Source organism: Globicephala melas, chromosome 1, assembly GCF_963455315.2.
Source record: "Globicephala melas chromosome 1, mGloMel1.2, whole genome shotgun sequence".
Lineage (NCBI taxonomy): Eukaryota > Metazoa > Chordata > Mammalia > Artiodactyla > Delphinidae > Globicephala > Globicephala melas.
In genome coordinates this window covers 61428793-61452037 of record NC_083314.1, presented here as the reverse complement: position 1 = coordinate 61452037, position 23245 = coordinate 61428793, and the positions used below count along the sequence as shown (strand labels likewise).

The 23245-nt window shown below is 40.9% G+C and overlaps 1 protein-coding gene across 2 annotated transcripts; it reads right to left on the bottom strand.

Annotated features, from left to right (window-relative positions):
• Positions 1–136: 136 nt before the first annotated feature.
• Positions 137–20515, bottom strand: CREG1 (cellular repressor of E1A stimulated genes 1). 2 transcript variants are annotated; one of them, XM_030875571.3, is made up of 4 exons: positions 20068–20513; positions 17120–17239; positions 15623–15807; positions 137–1547 (listed from the first exon to the last, which is right to left on the bottom strand). In XM_030875571.3, exons 1-4 carry the CDS (start codon positions 20410–20412, stop codon positions 1544–1546), a joined length of 654 nt encoding a protein of 217 aa, XP_030731431.1. In that variant the 5' UTR covers positions 20413–20513; the 3' UTR covers positions 137–1543. The 2 variants fall into 2 exon arrangements, with proteins under 2 accessions (XP_030731431.1, XP_030731432.1); XM_030875572.3 differs by lacking the exon at positions 137–1547 and having other exon boundaries at positions 15619–15807; positions 20068–20515.
• Positions 20516–23245: the final 2730 nt, after the last annotated feature.

Genomic DNA, 23245 nt, shown 5'->3' with positions numbered 1-23245 from the left:
TGCATTCTGGCCAATCCCCAAATTTTAAGACATGATGAGCTGTTTACCAATAGGAAAGAGTCAAATTGTTCATTTTCAGCTTTGAAGCAGCCAGAAGTTGATTATAAAATAAAAACACAAAAGGGTTTCAACAGTGGACAGTGAAAAAACATGTAATATTAACATCTCTGCATAAGAAAATAAATCCAACATATTTCATGAAAATAATGCTTTTAATTATTAATGCCTCGAATAAGAAACCTACTCTACCAAGTTTAAGATACATCATTTTTCTTAAAGAGAAGCTGTTTGCTCGATTTCAGGTAAGTTCATTTTGTAGTCTTCAAACTCATATTCAACTTCCTCTCTCTTAGCCATTTAAGGATTCAGTTGCTTGACTCCTGACACAGCTCTTTATGAAGGATCTCATACAGTCTTCTGAAATCATGTATATAGGTAATAAAAGCAAACAGTTTTTCCCTTCTGAAGAAATGTGATTTCTTTTCTAAAAGTCACGTTGTTTTCCCTCTGATGACATGATTTAGGTAGTAACAGCATTAGAAGCCATTTAGAGATCTGAAGCAGTTGAGGAAGGCTTAGTTCATTGTTGAGAGTAGCATTAGAAAAAAAGCTAGAGAGAGTGGTTGGGAGATGGATTTGGGCCCTGGTTTAAACTGGTCTATGTCTGCGTTAACTTAACTTAGAAAAGAACACCAGAAACAATTTACACACAAAATCCCCTCCTTTCTTTTCTTTCTTCGCAATCCCATTTTGGGGCAAAAAAAAAAAAAAGTGTGCTTGTGTCTCTGTATTTTGAGTGGAGGAAACTAATTATACAGTGTCCACCTAGCTGGGGAAATCAAATTCAGAAAATTTTATGAACTTCCTTGATTAAATCAAATTCAGGAAGTTTTATGAACTTCCTTTGTTCTAGATAATTATCACTTTAGACTTCAAAAGCTTTTTTTAAACTTCTTTATAAGAAATAGTCTTGCCCTGTGTTGTTGGATCAACAACACCCAGGACTGTCAGACACAAATGGACCATGAGTGGGATGCTCCACTTGTGTTTCATCACTGTTTGTTTGTCTTGGCAAGATTTATTCAGGTGCACTGTAACAGGAGCCAAGCCCTTAATACAGGCTAAGGCAGCAGCCGTGGAGGCATGACACCTCTCCCCAGCACAGTGGTTTTCAGTAATTAAAAACATGTACTTGAGTACTTTCAAATGCCAATGGGCAATCTAAAACTGGTACCCACGCCTCTTTAAGGAGCACCATTGGCAAACTATTTGAAATTGATGGAACAAAACTTCTTTGATCATAATGAATGACATGTCTCTGAAAATGGCTTCAAAATACTAAAATATATATAAATATATCCAGCAATCTCATCTTCCAAGAAATGCAGTAACAATCCATCTCAATTCTGTAAACATGCAAGCAAGGAAAGAAAACTGTCTAATATTCTGGGAAACTTTCCATAAAGAAACATTAAGCGCTTTAAGTCTGCATGAAACTTCCTAAGAAACTTCGCACATGAGGTTAAATTCGCCACATGCTGCTTCACCTAGAGAGGGGAAGAGAGGGGAAGAAAAATTATGTCATTAAACTGAGTTGACAAATCATAAAAGTTAATTCATTCTAGGGAAGGACTAGAGAAACTTCTGATCTGAAAGTTTAAGATCTCAAGTTAATTTCAGTCACTTTAGTGTACTAAAGAATCATCTGGGAGAGGAACCAAGATGGCAGAGTAGAAGAACATGCTCTTACTCCCTCCTGCGAGAACACCAGAATCACAACTACCTGCTGGACAATCATCGACAGGAAGACACTGGAACTGACCAAAAAAGATACCGCACATCCAAAGACAAAGGAGAAGCCACAACGAGACGGTAGGAGGGGCGCAATCACAGTAAAATCAAATCCCATAACAGCTGGGCGGGTGACTCACAGACTGGAGAACACTTATACCACAGAAGTCCACCCACTGGAGTGAAGGTTCTGAGCCCCACGTCAGGCTTCCCAACCTGGGGGTCCGGCAATGGGAGGAGGAATTCCTAGAGAATCAGACTGTGAAGCCTAGTGGGAACTGATTGCAGGACTTCGACAGGACTGGGGGAAACAGAGACTCCACTCTTGGAGGGCACACACAAAGTAGTGTGTGCATCGGGACCCAGGGGGAGGATCAGTGACCCCAGGGGAGACTGAACCAGACCTACCAGCTAGTGTTGGAGGGTCTCCTGCCGAGGCGGGGGGGTGGGGGGGGTGGGGGCTGTGGCTCACTGTGGGGACAGGAACACTGGCGGCAGTTCTGGGAAGTACTCCTTGGTGTGAGCCCTCCCAGAGTCTGTCATTACCCCCACCAAAGAGCCCGGACAGGCTCCAGTGTTGGGTTGCCTCAGGCCAAACAACCAACAGGGAGGGAACCCAGCCCCACTCATCAGCAGTCAAGTGGATTAAAGTTTTACTGAGCTCTGCCCACCAGAGCAACAGCCAGCTCTACCCAACCACCAGTCCTTCCCATCAGGAAACATACACAAGCCTCTTAGATAGCCTCATCCACCAGAGGGCAGACAGCAGAAGCAAGAAGAACTACAATTCTGCAGCCTATGGAAAGAAAACCACATTCACGGAAAGACAGACAAGATGAAAAGGCAGAGGACTATGTACCAGATGAAGGAACAAGGTAAAACCCCAGAAAAACAACTAAATGAAGTGGAGATGGGCAACCTTCCAGAAAAAGAGTTCAGAATAATGATAGTGAACATGATCCAGGACCTCAGAAAAAGAATGGAGGCAAAGATCGAGAAGACACAAGAAATGTTTAACAAAGACCTATAAGAATTAATGAACAAACAAACAGAGATGAACAATACAATAACTGAAATGAAACCTACACTAGAAGGAATCAATAGCAGAATAACTGAGGCAGAAGAACGGATAAGTAACCTGGAAGACAGAAAGGTGGAATTCACTGCTGTGGAACAGAATAAAGAAAAAAGAATGAAAAGAAATGAGGACAGCCTAAGAGACCTCTGGGACAACATTAAATGCAACAACATTCGCATTATACGGGTCCCAGAAGGAGAAGAGAGAGAGAAAAGGACCAGAGAAAATATTTGAAGAGATTATAGTCGAAAACTTCCCTAATATGGGAAAGGAAATAGCCACCTAAGTCCAGGAAGCGCAGCGAGTCCCATACAGGATAAACCCAAGGAGAAACACATCAAGACACACAGTGATCAAATTGGCAAAAATTAAAGACAAACAAAAATTATTGAAAGCAGCAAGGGAAAAAGGAGAAATAACATACAAGGGAACTCCCATAAGGTTAACAGCTGATTTCTCAGCAGAAACTCTACAAGCCAGAAGGGAGTGGCATGATATACTTAAAGTGATGAAAGGGAAGAACCTACAACCAAGATCACTCTACCCAGCAAGGATCTCATTCAGATTCGATGGAGAAACCAAAAGCTTTACAGACAAGCAAAAGCTAAGAGAATTCAGCACCACCAAACCAGCTCTACAACAAATGCTAAAGGAACTTCTCCAAGTGGGAAACACACGAGAAGAAAAGGACCTACAAAAACAAACCCAAAACAATTAAGAAAATGGTCACAGGAACATACATATCGATAATTACCTTAAACGTGAATGGATTAAATGCTCCAACCAAAAGACACATGCTTGCTGAATGGATACAAAAACAAGACCCATATATATGCTGTCTACAAGAGACCTACTTCAGACCTAGGGACACATACAGACTGAAAGTGAGGGGATGGAAAAAGATATTCCATGCAAATGGAAATCAAAAGAAAGCTGGAGAAGCTATACTCATATCAGATAAAGTAGACTTTAAAATAAAGAATGTTACAAGAGACAAGGAAGGACACTACATAATGATCAAAGGATCAATCCAAGAAGAAGATATAACAATTATAAATATATATGCACCCAACATAGGAGCACCTCAATACATAAGGCAACTGCTAACAGCTGTAAAAGAGGAAATCGACAGTAACACAATAATAGTGGGGGACTTTAACACCTCACTTACACCAATGGACAGATCATCGAAAATGACAATAAATAAGGAAACAGAAGTTTTAAATGACACAATAGACCAGATAGATTTAATTCATATTTATAGGACATTACATCCAAAAACAGCAGATTACACTTTCTTCTCAAGTGCACATGGAACATTCTCCAGGATAGATCACGTCTTGGGTCACAAATCAAGCCTCAGTAAATTTAAGAAAACTGAAATCATATCAAGCATCTTTTCCGACCACAACACTATGAGATTAGAAATGAATTAAAGGGAAAAAAACGTAAAAAACACAGACACATGGAGGCTAAACAATATGTTACTAAATAACCAAGAGTTCACTGAAGAAATCAAAGAGGAAATCAAAAATACCTAGAGACAAATGACAATGAAAACACAATGATCCAAAACCTATGGGATGCAGCAAAAGCAGTTCTAAGAGGGAAGTTTATAGCTATACAAGCCTACCTCAAGAAACAAGAAAAATCTCAAATAAACAATCTAACCTTACACCTAAAAGAACTAGAGAAAAAAGAACAAACAAAACCCAAAGTTAGCAGAAGGAAAGAAATCATCAAGATCAGAGCAGAAATAAATGAAATAGAAACAAAGAAAACAAGAGCAAAGATCAATAAAACTAAAAGCTGGTTCTTAGAGAAGATAAACAAAATTGATAAACCATTAGCCAGATTCACCAAGAAAAAGAAGGAGAGGACTCAAATCAATAAAATTAGAAATGAAAAAGGAGAAGTTACAACAGACATCGCAGAAATACAAAGCATCCTAAGAGACTACTACAAGCAACTCTATGACAATAAAATGGACAACCTGGAAGAAATGGACAAATTCTTAGAAAGGTATAACCTTCCAAGACTGAATCAGGAAGAAACAGAAAATATGAACAGACCAATCACAAGTAATGAAATTGAAACTGTGATTAAAAATCTTCCAGCAAACAAAAGTCCAGGACCAGATGGCTTCACAGGTGAATTGTATCAAACATTTAGAGAAGAGTTAACACCCATCCTTCTCAAACTCTTCCAAAAAGTTGCAGAGGAAGGAACACTCCAAAAACTCATTCTATGAGGCCACCATCACCCTGATAGCAAAATCAGACAAAGATACTACAAAAGAAGAAAATTACAGACCAATATCACTGATGAATATAGATGTAAAAATCCTCAACAAAATACTAGCAAACAGAATCCAACAACACATTAAAAGGATCATACACCATGATCAAGTGGGATTTATCTCAGGGATGCAAGGATTCTCCAATATACGCAAAGCAATCAATGTGATACATCATATTAACAAACTGAAGGGAAAAAAACATATGATCATCTCAACAGATGCAGGAAAAGCTTTTGACAAAATTCAACACCCATTTATGATAAAAACTCTCCAGAAAGTGGGCAGAGAGGGAATCTACCTCAACATAATAAAGGCCATATATGACAAACCCACAGCAAACATCATTCTCAACGGTGAAAAGCTGAAAGCATTTCCTCTAAGATCAGGAATGAGACAAGGATGTCCACTCTCACCACTATTATTCAACATAGTTTTGGAGGTCCTAGCCATGGCAATCAGAGAAGAAAATGAAATAAAAGGAATACAAATTGGAAAAGAAGAAGTAAAACTGTCATTGTTTGCAGACGACATGATACTATACATAGAGAATCCTAAAGATGCCACCAGAAAACTACTAGAGCTAATCAATGAATTTGGTAAAGTTGCAGGATACAAAATTAATGCACAGAAATCTCTTGCATTCCTATACACTAATGATGAAAAGTCTGAAAGAGAAATTATGGAAACACTCCCATTTACCATTGCAACAAAAAGAATAAAATGCCTAGGAATAAACCTACCTAGGGAGACAAAAGATCTGTCTGCAGAAAACTGTAAGACCCTGATGAAAGAAATTAAAGATGATACCAACAGATGGACAGATATACCATGTTCTTGGATTGGAAGAATCAATATTGTGAAAATGACTATACTACCCAAAGCAATCTACAGATTCAATGCAATCCCTATCAAATTACCAATGGCATTTTTTACGGAACTAGAACAAATTATATTTAAATTTGTATGGAGACACAAAAGACCCCGAATAGCTAAAGCAGTCTTGAGGGAAAAAAACAGAGCTGGAGGAATCAGACTTCCTGACTTCAGACTATACTAAAAAGCTACTGTGATCAAGACAATATGGTACTGGCACAAAAACAGAAACATAGATCAATGGAACAACATAGAAAGCCCAGAGATAAACCCACGCACCTATGGTCAACTAATTTATGACAAACGAGGCAAAGATATACAATAGAGAAAAGACAGTCTCTTCAATAAGTGGTGCTGGGAAAACTGGACAGCTACATGTAAAAGAATGAAATTAGAACACTCCCTAACACCATACACAAAAATAAACTCAAAATGGATTCGAGACCTAAATTAAGACTGGACAGTATAAAACTCTTATAGGAAAACACTGGAAGAACACTCTTTGACATAAATCACAGCAAGATCCTTTTTGATCCACCTCCTAGAGTAATGGAAATAAAAACAAACAAATGGGACCTAATGAAACTTCAATGCTTTTGCATAGCAAAGGAAACCATAAACAAGACTAAAAGACAACCCTCAGAATGGGAGAAAATATTTGCAAATGAATGAACGGACAAAGGATTAATCTCCAAAATATATAAACAGCTCATGCATCTCAATGTTAAAGAAGCAGGCAACCCAATCCAGAAATGGGCAGAGGACCTGGGTGGACATTTCTCCAAAGAAGACATACAGATGGCCAAGAAGCACATGAAGGGTTGCTCAACATCACTGATTATTACAGAAATGCAGATCAAGGCTACAATGAGGTATCACCTCACACCAGTTGGAATGGGCATCATCAGAAAATCCACAAACAACGGGTGCTGGAGAGGGTGTGGAGAGAAGGGAGCCCTCTTGCACTGTTGGTGGGAATGTGGATTGGTTCGGCCACTGTGGAGAACAGTGTGGAGGTTCCTTAAAAGACTAGAAATAGAATTACCATATGATCCAGCAATCCCACTACTGGGCATATACCCAGAGAAGGCCATAATTCGAGAAGACACATGCACCCCAATGTTCATTGCAGCACTATTTGCAATGGCCAGGTCATGGAAGCAACCTAAATGCCCATTGACAGAGGAATGGATAAAGAAGATGTGGTACATATATAAAATGGAATATTACTCAGCCACCAAAAGGAACGAGATTGAGTCATTTGTTGAGACATGGATGGATCTAGAGACTGTCATACAGAGTGAAGTAAGTCAGAAAGAGAAAAACAAATATCGTATATTAACGCATGTATGTGGAACCTAGGAAAATGGTATAGATGAACCGGTTTGCAGGGCAGAAGTTGAGACACAGATGTAGAGAACAAATGTATGGACGCCAAGGGGGGAAAACCGCAGTGGGGTAGGGATGGTGGTGTGCTGAATTGGGCTATTGGGATTGACATGTATACACTGATGTGTATAAAATTGATGACTAATAAGAACCTGCAGTATAAAAAAAAAACAAAGAAACAACTAATACTAAACTTTCTTTGGGTTATTTGTATGGAAATATGTTAATATAAATGTTTCAGACATTACATGAAATTTCTAAATTTCAGACAATACATGAAATTTCTAAAAATCTTATATGTTCTGGTATAATGTTATAAGTCATAATTCTAGTAATTACTTTAAAATGTATATCTCAGAAATAACTAAATTTCCTTGTCAATTGCATTATTATGAACTTTCATCAAATCTTTAACCATGGTCATTTTTAAGTCTTTTGTCATTTACAGACAGTTCTGGGTGTACTCTGATGCTTTTGCAAAAATGTTCCTATAAAAGGCTTTCATCTTCAAGGAATTCATGGAAAAGACTCTGACAAGTACAGGTTTCTGGTAACTGACTATACTGCTGAACTGAATGAATAAGCATTTTCAGAACTCTAATGGAAAACTGATGAATTCATAAAAGTGCTAACAAAAGATCAAGATAAAAAAAAATAATTACATGGGACTGAGTGAACTGATGAGGATGATTATAATTTTTGTGACTTTCTGTTTGAATAAAAAAAAAATCCCACAAGGACTCAGAGGCAAAAAATATACAAATCAATTTTCACTGCAAAGTAAAGGAGCTGTTACAGTGGAGGATTCCTGGACTGAATGTCAATATTATGACATAGTGTGAGTGTGTTTCGTGTTTGGTAATTGCAATCATTGTTGCTTTTGTTGCGGTCATCCATTTACAATGCTTGGTGTCATTTATCTCTTGTAAAAATAAAATACAGCGTGTGTTTGTGTGAACAACAACAACAAAAAAAGATGAGAAACTGAGGCTCGAAGTCACAGAGCAATTAGTTCATACAGTTAGGACTGTAGCTTATTGATCTCTGACTCCAAAGCTCAGGCACTTTTGACTAAGCCATACTAGCTCTACATTCCATTCTCAAAATATCTTCCATTTATATAGATCATGTAACATGTTCACACCACATACAGGCGACTGTGTGTATACACATTACATCAGTGTTCTTCTTTCCTTAAGCACGGCCTTCTCTCTCATCACATTCTGATGAGGAGGCATCCTTTGGAAGATGTGGTCTATAATGGCTAGACTGCAGCTTGCAGCTAAAGCCAAGTGAGGTGTCAGCTGTGTGTCGGCAGAGCTTATGCCCCATACAACATACACCAATTTATGCTGCCCTAGAGATAATAACAGGCAGACTACAGAAATAAGTAGCTATCTTCCTCTCATTATGTGTTGCGGGTGGATAAACCGTAAACAATATTTCCTTCATTTGAAAGTTGTAAATGCAACAGATGGGGAAATTTCTGTTAATAGAGTATTAGAAGCCTTACGTATCTCTATTTTGTTTGTAAATACAATCTTGTTCTGAATCACAGTGATTTTCTGCCAGTCTGGGTGTGGTGGACATTACTAGGCCTCCTCAGTATCCATGTCCTCTCCATTTCCAGACACAGAGAGACCATACTTCCCAGTCCCCACATGCATTAGGAAGGGCCACGGTACTTGTCTGGCCAATGAGCTGTAAGCAGAAGCAGTGCGTGTGTGGCTTCTAGAACAAAGTAACTTAGTTCCAGATGGGTAAGCTTTCAGAACTTTTTTCTTGCCACAGCCATTGTGGAAGCCTGTGTTAACATGGAGGTTCCACAGGGTCCACAGAGACCAGACTGCGGAGCCAACCAACACACAGAGGATAATTGTCCTGGAGAACTGCCCAAATCCATGGCAGAATTTGCATAAATAAAAATAAACCTTTGACTTTTGTTTTCTTAAGCCACTGAAATTTAAATGTCATCTCTTAACAACGTAAGAGACATAACTTGGACCCTCCTGACTAACGCTGTGGGTGAGGTCATTTCACTGATACCATAAAATAGCATACACATCCTTCTGTTCTAATCCAAAGTAATATATGCATTTTAATCTCATACTCAACGTCTTCTACAAACTGGCCCAAACCTACCTTCTGAAATTACCTTCTACCATCCTCCAAGTGAAACTAAACACCATTCTTTGACCCCATCTCACAATTCCTTGCTCTTTTTTTAAATCTATGTCATTCCCTTGCCTAGCATACTGTCTCTTCCTTTCACACATATCAAATTGCTATCTTTAAAAGGCCCAACTCATATGCTAACTCTTCCAACGAAACCTTCCCTAATCCCACTATGCTGAAGTGATTTCTCCTTCCTTCAGATTTTCATATTTCTTGCTGCTCCTTCTAACTGTATATTTTGTATTATGCTTATTTTACACATAACATTAGTTTCGGGTGCACAGCATAAAGATTTGAAATATGTATGTATAGTAAAATGATTACCCAGGCTACTTAATTTCTAACACTGCACAGTTATGTTTTTTTTCTTGTGATAAGAACTTTTAAGATCTACTCTCTTAGCAACTTTCAAACATACAACACAGTATTATTAACTATAGTCACCATTCTGTACATTATATCCTCATGACTTATTTTATAACTGGAAGTTTGTACTTTTTGACCCCCTTCACCCATTTCACCCACCCCCGCCCACCTCCCACCTCTGGCAACCACCAATCTGTTCTCTGTATCTGTGAGTTCAGGGTTTGGGGTTTTTTCAAATTTTTTATTTCTATTTTTAGATTCCACAAATAAGTGAGATCATACAGGACTTGTCTTTCTTCGTCTGATTTTTTTCACTTAACGTAATGCTCTCAAGGTCCAGCCATGTTGTAGCAAATGGCAAGATTCCCTTCTTCTTTATGACTGTCTAATATTCATACATATGTCAAATCCTTTGCCTGTTTTTTAACTGAATTAACTATATTTTTATTGTTGAATTATATACTGTAATGTTTTAATGTGTCTTGCCGGAACTCTTTTTCTATTACTAGAGTATGCTATTTTTACTATATGTTTTTAAATGGCATTTATGACACATACAATTTTGTAACTTGCTTTTTAAACTTAATATATTGTGATCATCTTTACATGTCTATGTCTAATTACATCACTTCCAATGACTGCTTTACGGTTCATTATATGAATGTTCCATAATCTAAAATCTAATGCTTTTTTTTTAACATCTTTATTGGAGTATAAAATCTAATACTTTAAATTAAAGTCCATGGGACTTTCCTGGTGGTCCAGTGGCTAAGATTCTGTGCTCCCAATGCAGGCGGCCCGGATTCTATCCCTAGTCAGGGAACTAGATCCCACATGCTGCAACTAAGAGTTACCATGCCACAACTAAAGATCCCACATGCCACAACTAAAGTTCCCACATGCTACAATGAAGATCGTGCACATAGCAACTAAAGATCCCACATGCCACAACTAAGACGCAGCGCAGCCAAATAAATAATAAATAAATATTAAAAAAAAAAAGTTTAGGGATTCCTTGGTGGCACAGTGGTTAAGAATCTGTCTGCCTACGCAGGGGACAGGGGTTCGAGCCCTGGTCTGGGAAGATTGCACATGCCGCAGAGCAACAAAGCCCGTGTGCCACAACTACTGAGCCTGTGCTCTAGAGCCCGCAAGCCACAACTACTGAAACCGCCAGCCACAACTACTGAGCCCAAGCCCCACAACTACTGAAGCCCACATGCCTAGAGCCCGTGCTCTGCAATAAGAGAAGCCACTGCAATGAGAAGCCCACACACTGCAATGAAGAGTAGCCCCGCTCACCGCAACTACAGAAAGCCCACACAGCAACAGACCCAGCACAGCCAAGGGAAAAAAAAAAAAAGATTTAGATTTAAATACAGGATTTATTTAAAAGGAAAAGAGAAAAACGCCACACTGCATCTATATTTTTGAACACTTATACAATCACTTCTTTTTTTAATTGAGGTATAACTGACATATAACATATTAGTTTCAGGTGTACAAGATAATGATTCCACATTTGTATACACTGAGAAATGATCATCAGGAGTCTAGTTAACATCCATCATCACACAGAGTTACAAAATTTTTTTTCTTGGGATGAGAACTTTTAAGATCTATTTACTCAGTAACCGTCAAATCTGCAGTATGGTATTATAAACTATAGTCACCACGCTGTATACTATATTCCCATGACTTGTTTATTTTATAACAGGAAGTTTGTACCTTTTGACCCCCTTAACCTGTTTCACCCACCCCACCCCACCCCGCCTCTGGTAGCCACCAATCTGTTCTCTGTACCTATGAGTTTGCTTTGCTTTGGTTTTTTGTTGGTTTGCTTATTTGTTGTTTAGATTCCACATATAATACAGTATTTTTCTCTGACTTTTTCACTTAGCATAATGCACTCAAAGTACATCCATTTTGTTATAAATGACAAGATTTCCTTCTTTTATATGGCTGAATAATATTCCTATATCTATATAGAGAGATACAGCAATCACATTTTCTTTTTCTATCCATCCATCAATGGACACAGGTTGTTTCCCTGTCTTGGCTATTGCGAATGATGCTGCAATGAACATGGGGTGCATACAGCTTTTCAAATTAGGGTTTTCATTTTCTTCAGATAAATATCCAGAAATGGAATTGCTGGAAACATATGTTAGTCCTGTTTTTAAGTTTTTGAGGAATCTCCATGCTGTTTTCCATGGTGGCTGCGCCAATTTGCATTCCCATTAACAGTGCATAGGGGTTCCCCGTTCTCCACATCCTCACCAATACTTGTTATTTCTTGTCTTTTTGATAACAGCCATTCTAACACATGTGAGGTGATATCTCATTAAGGTTTTGACTTGCATCTTCCTGATGATCGGTGATGCTGAGCATCTTTTCATGTACCTGGCCATGTATGTCTTCTTGGAGAAACGTCTAATTGGATCCTCTGCCCATTTGTAATTGGATTGTTTGTTTTATTTGCTATTGAGTTGTATGAATTCTTTATATATTTTGGATATTAACCCCTTATCAAATATATGATTTGCAAATAAAAAAATTTAAAAAAAGAATCATCTGAGTTTGCTAAAATGCAGATTCCTGAGTTCTGGTTTAGGGTCAGGCCTAGCTAGGAATCTTCATCTCGGCCATCATTCCTCCTCTCCAAGTATGATGCTGACACACTTAGCAAATGCTGCCGGGATGAAACATTCATCAGCAGCTGTGGCTGCTGTGATCATCTCATTCAAGAATATCTGAAGGTTTAAAAGACAAAAACAGTCGAGAACAGAAGGGGTCCTGAACATTAGGGCAAAAGAGCAGCAATCAGCCAGCATCCAGCCGGGGACGTGACCTTGACCCATTTTCCTGTTGCGGCCCCGACCACTGCCATCAGGAAATCCAGCTCCAGGTAAGGCAGAGCGGGCAGGCTTGTAGGCTGTGACCTCTCATTACCTCTGTCTTTGCCAGGGAACACGTGGGCAGCCCAGAGGCCTGCTGCTCATACTTAACAGAGAGAGGAAGCAATTGATGGTACTTATGAGAACTGCTTACTCAAGCATAAGCGCAAATACTTTGGGTGAACATCAACCTTCCATTCAATATGAGTCCAGCAAGGCAAGGACTATTGTATACTCTCTTGGGCTATTGAACAGTTCTGATGGCAAACCTGGTGGGTGGGATGGTGGGGCACCCACTCCTGGACTCTGAAATGGAGTCAGAGGCACCTGTTCGGGAAGGTCACCTTCAAGTCACTGCCCATTCCTAGGATTCTGGAGTCCTGTCTCAGGATGGGTCACACCCTGGGCTAGTCTTCTGTCCTCCTCTCAGAAGGACAGGAGAGAGTGCTCCCTTTTAACTCTGAGCTGCAGAAAAGGCCCACTCGTCTGTGTTAATTAAGTGGGAACCTCAAATTTATCTATTTTACTCACTTATTCAGTGTGGAGACTTATGGGAAAACCCAGTTTTATTTTGTTATTAAAGCAAGCATTGCCCTCGGGCATATTATTTATACAAAGATAACTGTACTTCAGAGATTGTTATGTCCTGTAAAAGTGATCTTTAACCTCAAAGAGCAGGCCTATTATCTTACTGGCCTTCCTCCTTGATAATTTGTTGCCCTGCCATAATGTTGTAATTGCTACCTCTGTCTTCCTATAAAGTAAGATGGCTTTTCGTGTCCAGGAGACAATCACTGGCCCAGGTCTCTTCTCCTGCATGCACGGCAGCGGAATAAACACCATGACTGTTAGATTCTTTATTCAAACAAGGAAGTCGAGAATCTTTGTCTCAAAGGATCAGCCTGAAAAGTAGCCAGTATTTATTAAACACCTGCTCTGTGCCATGTACTGTCCTAGGTCCAGTTTGGAATGAAAAACCAAAACTAAAACCTGAGCTTTGCTATGAAGAGACTTACAGTCATGGTGGAAAGTCAATAGTTCACCACAGAACTGTTGTACAACAGAATAAGACAGAATAAACGAATGCTGAGAATTTAAACCCAAACCTGAACTGCAACCTACAGGTCTAGCTTAGCATGTCACCCTAATCTCCACAAACAGCAGTCAGTCTGTTACAAGTAGAAAGTGTTTAAATTACACTGGAATTGAAGCCTGGCCAGCTGCCAGTAAGGTAACCAGAGGGGCAGCAAAACATCTTGGTTAGAAGCAAGTTGAGGGCTGTGGAGCTAGAATGCTGGGGTTTGCATCCCAGCACCATTGCTTACTGGCTGTAAGGCTTTAGGCCAGTTTCTTTCTTTTCTGCACATCAGCTCTCTATCTCATAAATGAAGAAAAACACTACCTAACTCATAGGATTGCAGTGAGAATTCAGTGAGTTCAGACATGTAAAGCTGCCAGTACAGCACCAGCCAGCAATGCTCAACAAACGCTACTGCTACTGTTATTGTCATCACCATCCGCTAGACCTTGAGGCTGCCAGACATGCCACCGTGACCTGTGTCGCCTGGGAAAAGTATCAGTCCCTTGTATGCCTTCATTTGTTTTTTGGGGGGGGGGGGTTGTTTTGTTTTGTTTGTTTGTTTTTGGTCATGCCTCGCAGCTTGCAGGATCTTAGTTCCCCAACTGGGGAACTAAGTGCGAAGATCTAACCTCTGGACCACCAGGGAAGTCCCTGTATTCCTTCATTTGAACCCTGACCTAATTTCAAAGAATCTGATCAGACCCTTCTTTCCTGTCCCTTTCCCATCTTCAGGTTATGTTCTTCTCGTTCATTCTCTCCCATGACTCCTTCCCTCTAAGTATCCACTTCCTGGAGGGATACACCACACACCTCCACAGGTGCTCACAGGACAGGGGTCACGTGCTCGGACTCGATGTGGATCCCTCATGGTCTGGAAGCACCCAGGTCTGATTCTTATGAGAAAATGCCACCACGGGTCAGAACTGGTCTCCACCCAGGGCCCCAGAAGCATAGCCTTAAAATGGGGTCTCAGGAATTCCCTGGCAGTCCAGTGGTTAGGGCTCCATGCGTTCAATGCCACGGCCCAGGTTCAATCCCTGGTCAGGGAACTAAGATCCTTCAAGCCATGGCGTGCAGAGAAAAAAAAGAAAAAATAATAGAATCTCCACCTGGTGTCCTAGTTTGTAGATAGAGTTCAGGGGGGTTGTGATGGGAAAAAACTGGGATGGAAAAAGTTTTCATTTTCATTAAGCTCTAACTGAAATGTATCATTCTTTTCAATGATGAACGTAGGCAATAAACCACAGTGGTGACAGATACACTGTGACGGCCAGTAACAGAAATATAGAAATTGCAGATACCCTCACATCATGGTAGAGTTGCTGCAGATGTCTTAATATATTCAGTTCTCACTACTCTGAAAGTGCAGAAAAGTTATGGACGCACTACTAGACCTTATTATTTAACATATTCATTAAAAAGCCAACATATTACTACACCACGCATTTTATAAAATATTTTTATAAAGGTATTTCAATATAGTTGATTTCTTTTGTAATCCTGTGTACTTCATGCATTTAAAAAATATTATTCCTAGGGGAGTTGTAGGCCTTACCAGCTTGCCAAAGGGATCCATGGTACATGAAATGGTTAAGACCCCCTTGCTTTAGAAGGTTGAGGACCTTCTAAAAGGGCTGTAATATTAGAAAGATGAAAGACATGTAAATACTTACTGAAATGTGGCATTATAATATTCTTCAGGCGTCACTATTTTTGGTCCACCAAAGTAGTCCACGACCCAGATATTGGTTATATTCAACTTAGCGAAGAACCAATTATGGCTGGATGGCCAGGTTTTCATCTCAGGGTGTCGAATGAATAATGAATTCCTTGCAACATCCATTTCTGCTTCGCTCACCTAAAAGACATACGTAAAATAAACCTACTCATAGCAGTGACGTTTTGTTTTCTTGGCTGTTAAGAATGTGTGATTCTGGCATTCCACAAATCCTAAAGAGTTTATTTAGTTATAAATCCTAATTTTTTAATTTTTATTTTTAAAATTAATGATCTATAATTGACATATAACATTGTATTCATTTTAGGTGTACAACATAATGTTTGATATGTGCATACATTGCAAAATAATCACCACAAGTTTAGTTAACATCCATCACCACACACAGACACAATTTTTTTCTCATCTTTTTTCTTTTTCTTTTTTTTTCCCTCGTGCTGAGAACATTTAAAATCTACTATAAATTCTGATCTTAAGGAATCAAGAGGAAGTAAAGGAAATTTGAAGAAATGCAGAGAACAATGGAGATTTCAAACGTTGGTGATAACACATACCATAATAAAGTGGGAAACCATCATGAGAACCAATTTTCGCTGCTAAATAGCAATTGTGAGCTATCAGAGTAATTGGCACAAAGTGCTATAATAAAATGCTACTGGTGGTTATGCTATGTAACATTAGCACTTTTATCCCATTACATGCACATGTTAAACATGTAGATGAGTGTACACAAAGGATAAAAGTCTTTAGAAGAAGCACAATGGAACTCAAGAGTACCTGCTGCCCCTCTTTCTCTTGCCAGTGAAGGACACTCAACTCTAGAGATGCATCCACATAGAATTTTGAGACCACAGATAAAACTTATCTGAGGTATTCATGATTGACAAGGTCAAGAAGGTGGTCTGCTGCTTGGCGATCAGATCAGTTCCCATGACACCTCGCCCTTTGCCCTTCCCACGATTTTATTTAACCTCTTCCCTCTAGCACTCACCCCAAACTGTCTAAATTCATTTCTAGTATTTAATAATGGATACTCCCCTTTTAACCTACTAAATCCACTCTCTGCTCTAAGTCATTGTTAAAATATGGAGACAAGGAACCCAAACATGGGAAATACTGTACAACGTACAACATGGTCAGGAGTATAAACTTTGGCTGAGCAGATGTTCCTCATATACGCGCTTAATAGCTGTTATATCTGTTCGGCTTCAAAAAATAGTTCATTTTCCTCATAAATATCTTATTGAACACCTATATGAAAGCAACTGATTAAAACTGTTAGCGTTCATGAAATTACATACTAGAACATATTCTAATTCTGTATCTCAACCACAAATCAATTTTATTTTATTCTAAGATATCTCTTCCTTCATTGTTAATAACATGATGCTCTTCTAAAACAAGTATCTGTTCTTGTAGGATAAATATTTACCTTGATAACAGTTCCTGATAGTATTATGTGAGCACAGAGGGGACTTTGGGGATCAAATCCATATTTCCTGCAGAAACTAGTCTCTGCCAAAGACATGGTCAGCGTAGCATATGGATTCTCCTGTAGAGAGAAAATGAAGACCTCTCACGTGAAATACCGTCTCTGGAGAGGTTATCAATTTCACAAGTTGCATACCGTCCGCAGAGCTTGACCGTTCTTCCATGAAACAATGAATTGGAAAATACCACCTTCCACTTGGGGAAATTACTACTTGGATAGAGACTGATTTTTACCCTCTCTCCAAAAAAGGTGTGTTGGATGTTGTTTCATATTTAAAATTAATTGACTTGGTAAGGATGATTTTAATGCTTTTTTTCTCTAAAACTCTTAATTTGTCCCATATTCACCAGAGGAATTATAATTACAGTACCACCCAAATACAAGGCTGATCTCTAGTCTTCACTGAAAGAACTAAAGGATTAGACTAATGTGAAACTAGTGCATAAAAATACCACAGTGGCTCAACTAGCTAATTGTACAATTTAAGCAAGAAAGTAGCTGAATCATGCTTCTTGGTTATCTTGTGCTAGCAGAAACTGTCATGTGATTTCAAAATTGAAGAAGCTGCTCATTCCTGTTCTAGCAATAAGAGAATTCTTAGATTAAAAATGTGATGCAAGCAAAATTTCTAACTCTTTCTTATTCAGAAATCAGCTTCATAAAAGGCATTGTTGACAGATTACAATAAAATTCACATGCTGTATTTAGTGTTTTAAACCCCAAGTGTCTTGTGTGGGGAATTGTGCCATCTCACAGTGACCCATCAAAACAGTGAGTCATAAAGAGATCTCTTTGGAATCATTAGGCCAAGTATTCGCTGTCGACAAACTATTAGGTAAGGCACTATAGGAGACCAAAAATAGGGGAGGGGGAGACTCAGATAAGGTGTTTCCCTTCTCTGTAAGTTTATAATCTGGTTGAAAAGTCAGACATAAATAAAATTTTTAAAATGCAGCACAAAGACACAGAAGAGGTCAAAAAGCAGCACATAACTAATTGCCAAGTGAATGGTACCAATTGCCAAGTAATTGCCAAGTTAAGTGTATTTGAAGTTCAGAGTAAGACGATGTCAGCACAGCCTGGAGTGATACGGAAACACTAGAAAGCCTTATAAGATAGTCAAATCAGCACAAAAGTGGGAAGACGTATTAAAGGTAAAGGGAATGGTAACTGCAAAAACACAGAACTGGGAAAGTGTAAGACACAACTGGGAGTAGTGAAAACCCAATTTGCTTGAAAGAAAGGTTTCCTGAGGGAAGGGGGTTGGGGACAAGGTGGGGGGAGGTCAGGGGCTGGGGGTAGTAAGGGTGGTTCACCTCCAAGCTAAGGAGCCAAGATTGTATTTTATAGGCTGGCATCTGTCAGGGCTTTCCAAGAACCACTTACCTGGAGAGCTTGTTAAAATGCTGATTTCTGGGCTCCATTCCCAGCCCAGGTATCTGCATTTTTAACAAACACCCAGGTGAATCCTATGCAGCTCTAGGCAGCCAGATGTTGTTAAAGGTTTCTGGGCAGACGGCAATGCTGAGTGGTATTTTGTTCATGTAAATCTGGTGGGTAGGGTACACAAGAGCAGACAGGAAGAAGACAGAGGTCAGAAGGAGGGGAAAAGTAGAAAGCAGAAACCAGCTTTGACTGGTTAATTGATGGCATCAGAGTCAGACTAATTCTGACGTGGCCATGCCTTTTCACTGCAATCACGAACCTGAAATCCTGGGCAAGTGCCTCACCACTGTCTTTTTCTAGAGATGTCAAAGACCTGAGCTCAAGTTCCACCTGACAGCCATTAGCTAACTAGTCACAAGTGAGTCTCTGCACCTCTGAGTTTGAGTTTCCACATTTCCTAAAATGAGGAAGATAGTATCAGCAAAAGTTTAAATATATTCATGTATAGCAGTGGTTCTCACTGCCCTCCCCCAATATTAGAAGCATCAGGGAGGGATTTGGGGTGTTTTGTTTTTTTTTTTATAAAATGTGTTTTTAGTAAAATGTCTTGGAATTGCCTTTTTAAAAGTCTTCCCAGGTGACTGTATTTGCAGCCAAGTTTGAACAGCACTGGTGGGAGTGGAATGAGCTTGCTCTGAGCAAATGTCTAAGGGAGTGGAGCGGAGTGGGCTGGGAATAAGCAAATGGTGAATGGGGCTGTATGTGTCTTGGCTAAGGAGGCAGCTGCTTCTGGTTCTGCTCAAAGAATGCAGGCCCCCAGTGCCACAGAGCTTCCAATGTTTCAAGAAGTTAGAAATTTAGACGTTTAGCTGCAATCTCCATTTTTGAATGTTGATAATTAATTCAGATTTATTAAGAACAAAACAGAACTCTGCGTGGGCCAAAGAAAACCAGTCTGTGGGCCTGATCAGCTCATGAGCCACCACTCTATGACCTGTGTTAGGGAAGCTCATGTGCACACGAGGCCTAAAGACTGAAATAATCATTCACGAGGTTGTCTGTTCGCTTCATGCTGCTGAAGGGAAAATCCTTAGCTCAAAATAAACGGTGTCAAAGAGAAATCCCGAAGCCACTTATACAAAGTGCTAAACTACCCAACAGCCTCTACACCCGGTAAAACTTTTAATATTAGAGCCCAGTTAATGAGACACCGTGCCCCAAGACGACTCAGGGCTGAGAAGTCCTCCAGGTGCTGGTAAAGAATTCGCCCCAAGTGAGTGGCTGGGTGGCGAGGGCGTGTGTGAAATTCCTGGTATTTAGTTGCCCAACAAGTGGAAAGCTGCAATGTCAGCCCGGCCAGCGCGGGAGAGAAGAGGCAGGGGTTTGGGCTGGGTTCAAATTCTTAACTCTACGAGGCTGGCTCTCCTTCGCAAGCAGAATTCAAGCTATAGTCAAAAGGCTCGCGCTCCGGCCCGCGGAGCCACACGGCCCCGCCCGCTCACCTTCAGGTTGCCCACCGACTGCTGCATCGGGCTCAGGTAGAAGTAGGGCACGCCGCTGCCCTTGGCCGGGGGCCCGTCGCTGAGCGATAAGACGTCGGCGAAGGGGCGGCCGCGCACCCCCTCCTGAGTAGAGATGGTGGCCAGCGCGCCCCAGTCGCAGACGTTCGTCACGAAGCGAGCCACCAGCGCCGCGTTCTCGCGGGGCGGCAGCAGCTCGGCGGCGCCCCAGTCCCCGTGGCCCCGGCCACCCCGGCCCCGCGCCGGCGCCACCAGCAGGGCCACCAGTGCAGGCGCCAGCAGGAAGGCGAGAACTGCACGCGCGGACCCGCGGGCACACCCGGCCATGGCGGTGACCCCTTCGAGAGTCCGGAGCCCTATGACCTAGGAGGCCCAAGGCTAGCCCAGCGTTACGGGCCTCGCCCAGCGCTACCGGCCCCGCCCACCGCGGGCAAGCCAGTCCCGCCCCTCCGAAGAGAACCAATCGGAGTACGGGAGTGGTGGGCGGGGGGGGCGTGTCCCTAGGCCTGCTCCTCAGCCTGCTGGGACCCGACTGTTGATTCACCTTCTTATCGTTCCGCCCTGCCGCTGACAGGATTGGGAAATCGTCCTAAATGGGATTTGTTTTGTTTGACGGATGGAAAAACGGAGGCTTAGAGAAATTAAGCAGTTGTCTAAGTCATACTACTAGGAAAGGACCAGTCTCTTCACCCGTACGCCTTCCTTCAATACCTTTGGATATGACTACCTGGCATCTGAGAGGAAATGCTGCGTTTTCCACGTATGCGTTTACTTCAATATTCGCACCGAAGAGCAGGAAGGGTTCCAGTGGGACAGATAGAAGCCCCCAAATTTAACACCTTATAAACTACTCCTGGCCCAGGAGTCTCTCAGACAGAGACACTCAGGGATTATCAGGATTCCATGCACGAATTTGTTTGTTTTTTAACATCTTTATTGGAGTATAATTGCTTTACAATGTCGTATTAGTTTCTGCTGTATAACAAAGTGAATCAGCTATAGGTATACATATATCCCCATATCCCCTCCCTCTTGCGTCTCCCTCCCTCCCACCCTCCCTATCCCACCCCTCTAGGCGGTCACAAAGCACCGAGCTGATCTCCCTGTGCTATGTGGCTGCTTCCCACTAGCTATCTATTTTACATTTGGTAGTGTATATATGTCCATGCCACTGTCTCACTTCGTCCCAGCTTACCCTTCCCCCTCCCCGTGTCCTCAAGTCCATTCTCTACGTCTGCGTCTTTATTCCTGTCCTGCCCCTAGGTTCTTCAGAACCTTTTTTTTTTTTTTTTTTTTAGATTCAGCATATATGTGTTAGCACCATGCACGAATTTGAACTCATGGAAGCCAGTTATGGGCCTAAGTCATCAGGCGTGGAGGCAGTGGTTTCACAAATGTCTTGCCCTTGCTGACCTCTCACCCCATGTAAGTGGCATTTCCCTTTGTTCCTCCTAAAAAGGTCTCTTCCGTCTCTTCAAGGGTGCTTCCTCTTTCTGATACTCCGAGAATTGGTAAGTAAGCTCATATCACCTAATCTGCCGTCTTTATAATTATAAGCTTCGGTCACATCTCCTCAGGGTGAGTCCGCATCTTTTTGGCCTGGCCTCAAACCCGCATTTTCATCGTTGTTATAAATGCTGCGTGGTGGTGCTGGTGTAGGAGTTTGTCAGCTCTGGCTCTGGGGGACCTGGCTCTCTGAGCTGAGATGTTCAACAAAGGTGAGGTAACTTCCCTCAGCTGCCCTGGGCCATGAGCAGGTGGGGTCCACAGGTGTGCGAGCCGAAGCCCCGCCTCCATTTCCTGCCTCCAACTCCGCCTCCCCATATTCTCAGGAAGATTCTCAGGCTACCCCCATCAGAACTTGGGTACAGAAACAAGAACTTTTACTCTGAGTAGCAGCCTTCAGTTCCCTCTGGTGGCCAAAGGGTGTTACACACACTGCTTGCACATTCAGGTAAAGGGGTGAGCACCTTAGTCAAAGTTGGTTTCCTTTTTAACAACTGAATTTGGGAGAGCTTCGAGCTAGATGGAAAACTAAGTGGGAGAAATCTGAGAGGAGGAAAATCAGGTTTATCATTTTCAAAAAAAATATTTAATACAAATCATTTGAGTGCCTGCCAATTACAAATATTTCATCCCTAACCTGTTAAGGGAAAAAGCATATGGAATTTCAAATTTGGAGTTCTAATCTCAGCTCTGCCACTATCAAGTCATGTGAACGTGGGACTTCCATCTCACCTCTTTGGACCACTGTTTTCGATTCTAAAATGAGTTGGATTAGATGATATCTGATACCTCTTTTGGTTCTCTTCTCTGTTTTTCTGTTAACATGCAAAACAGGGGCCTTTTGTAAGTTTTAGAACATGAATACTTTTTTTGCAAGAGGACTACAAAATCTTTTTTGTTTATTGCTATACCACTATCGCTAGTCTATGAAATAACAGTAAGCTCTATTATAGCCCCATTACAACACAGGTGCCTAGAACTTGGTCTTATGCATCTGAGCATGAGAATAAGGTCTACAAACCTCCAGTTTTAAGCACCTCCCCTCAGTGTCTGTCTTTGCACTGGCTGTTAAGTCTGCACAAAATGCTCCTCCCTCAGCTGAGGGCATGGCTACCTCATTCACATCCAGATCTCCACTCAGATGTCACTTCTTAAGGGTGCCACTCTTTCTAAGAGGTCTTCCTTGGTTATTCTCCATTGGACAGCCTTGTTTATTTCTTTCATAGTGCAGTAGTTCAGAATAAGTTGCCCCAAGATGTACCACTTTGGCACGTGAATTTTTTTTTTTTTTTTGGAGATTTCTGTTTATTCATGAGGCATTTTCTTCCTAGTAAACAATGTTGGTGCTTCTTTGGTCCCTTCAAGAAGCTCTGGTATGATTGCATCATCCAATCTAAGATGCTAGTAAACAATGTTGGTGCTTCTTTGGTCCCTTCAAGAAGCTCTGGTATGATTGCATCATCCAATCTAAGATTTTTTTAAATGCCTTTTAACTGCATAACTATAGAACAACATGAGATAATTCAAAGGAGTTACAATGCCAAGATTCATTCATTTGATTCATTACTATTTAGAGCCTTTGCTGAGAAGATGAAGCTATCATCCTTTTTTGAGAGAAAATTGGCTAAGTTTAAGAGCCCTCTGAATATTCTGT

Bases quoted from the DNA above. Each gene is read 5' to 3' on its own strand.
- CREG1 (XM_030875572.3), bottom strand. From the start codon at position 20,412: ATGGCCGGGTGTGCCCGCGGGTCCGCGCGTGCAGTTCTCGCCTTCCTG. The intron at 17,240-20,067 runs GTGAGCGGGCGG...TTCTCTCTACAG, and splicing joins AGTCGGTGGGCAACCTGAAG to GAGAATCCATATGCTACGCT. The intron at 15,808-17,119 runs GTAAATATTTAT...TATGTCTTTTAG, and splicing joins TATCAGGAACTGTTATCAAG to GTGAGCGAAGCAGAAATGGA.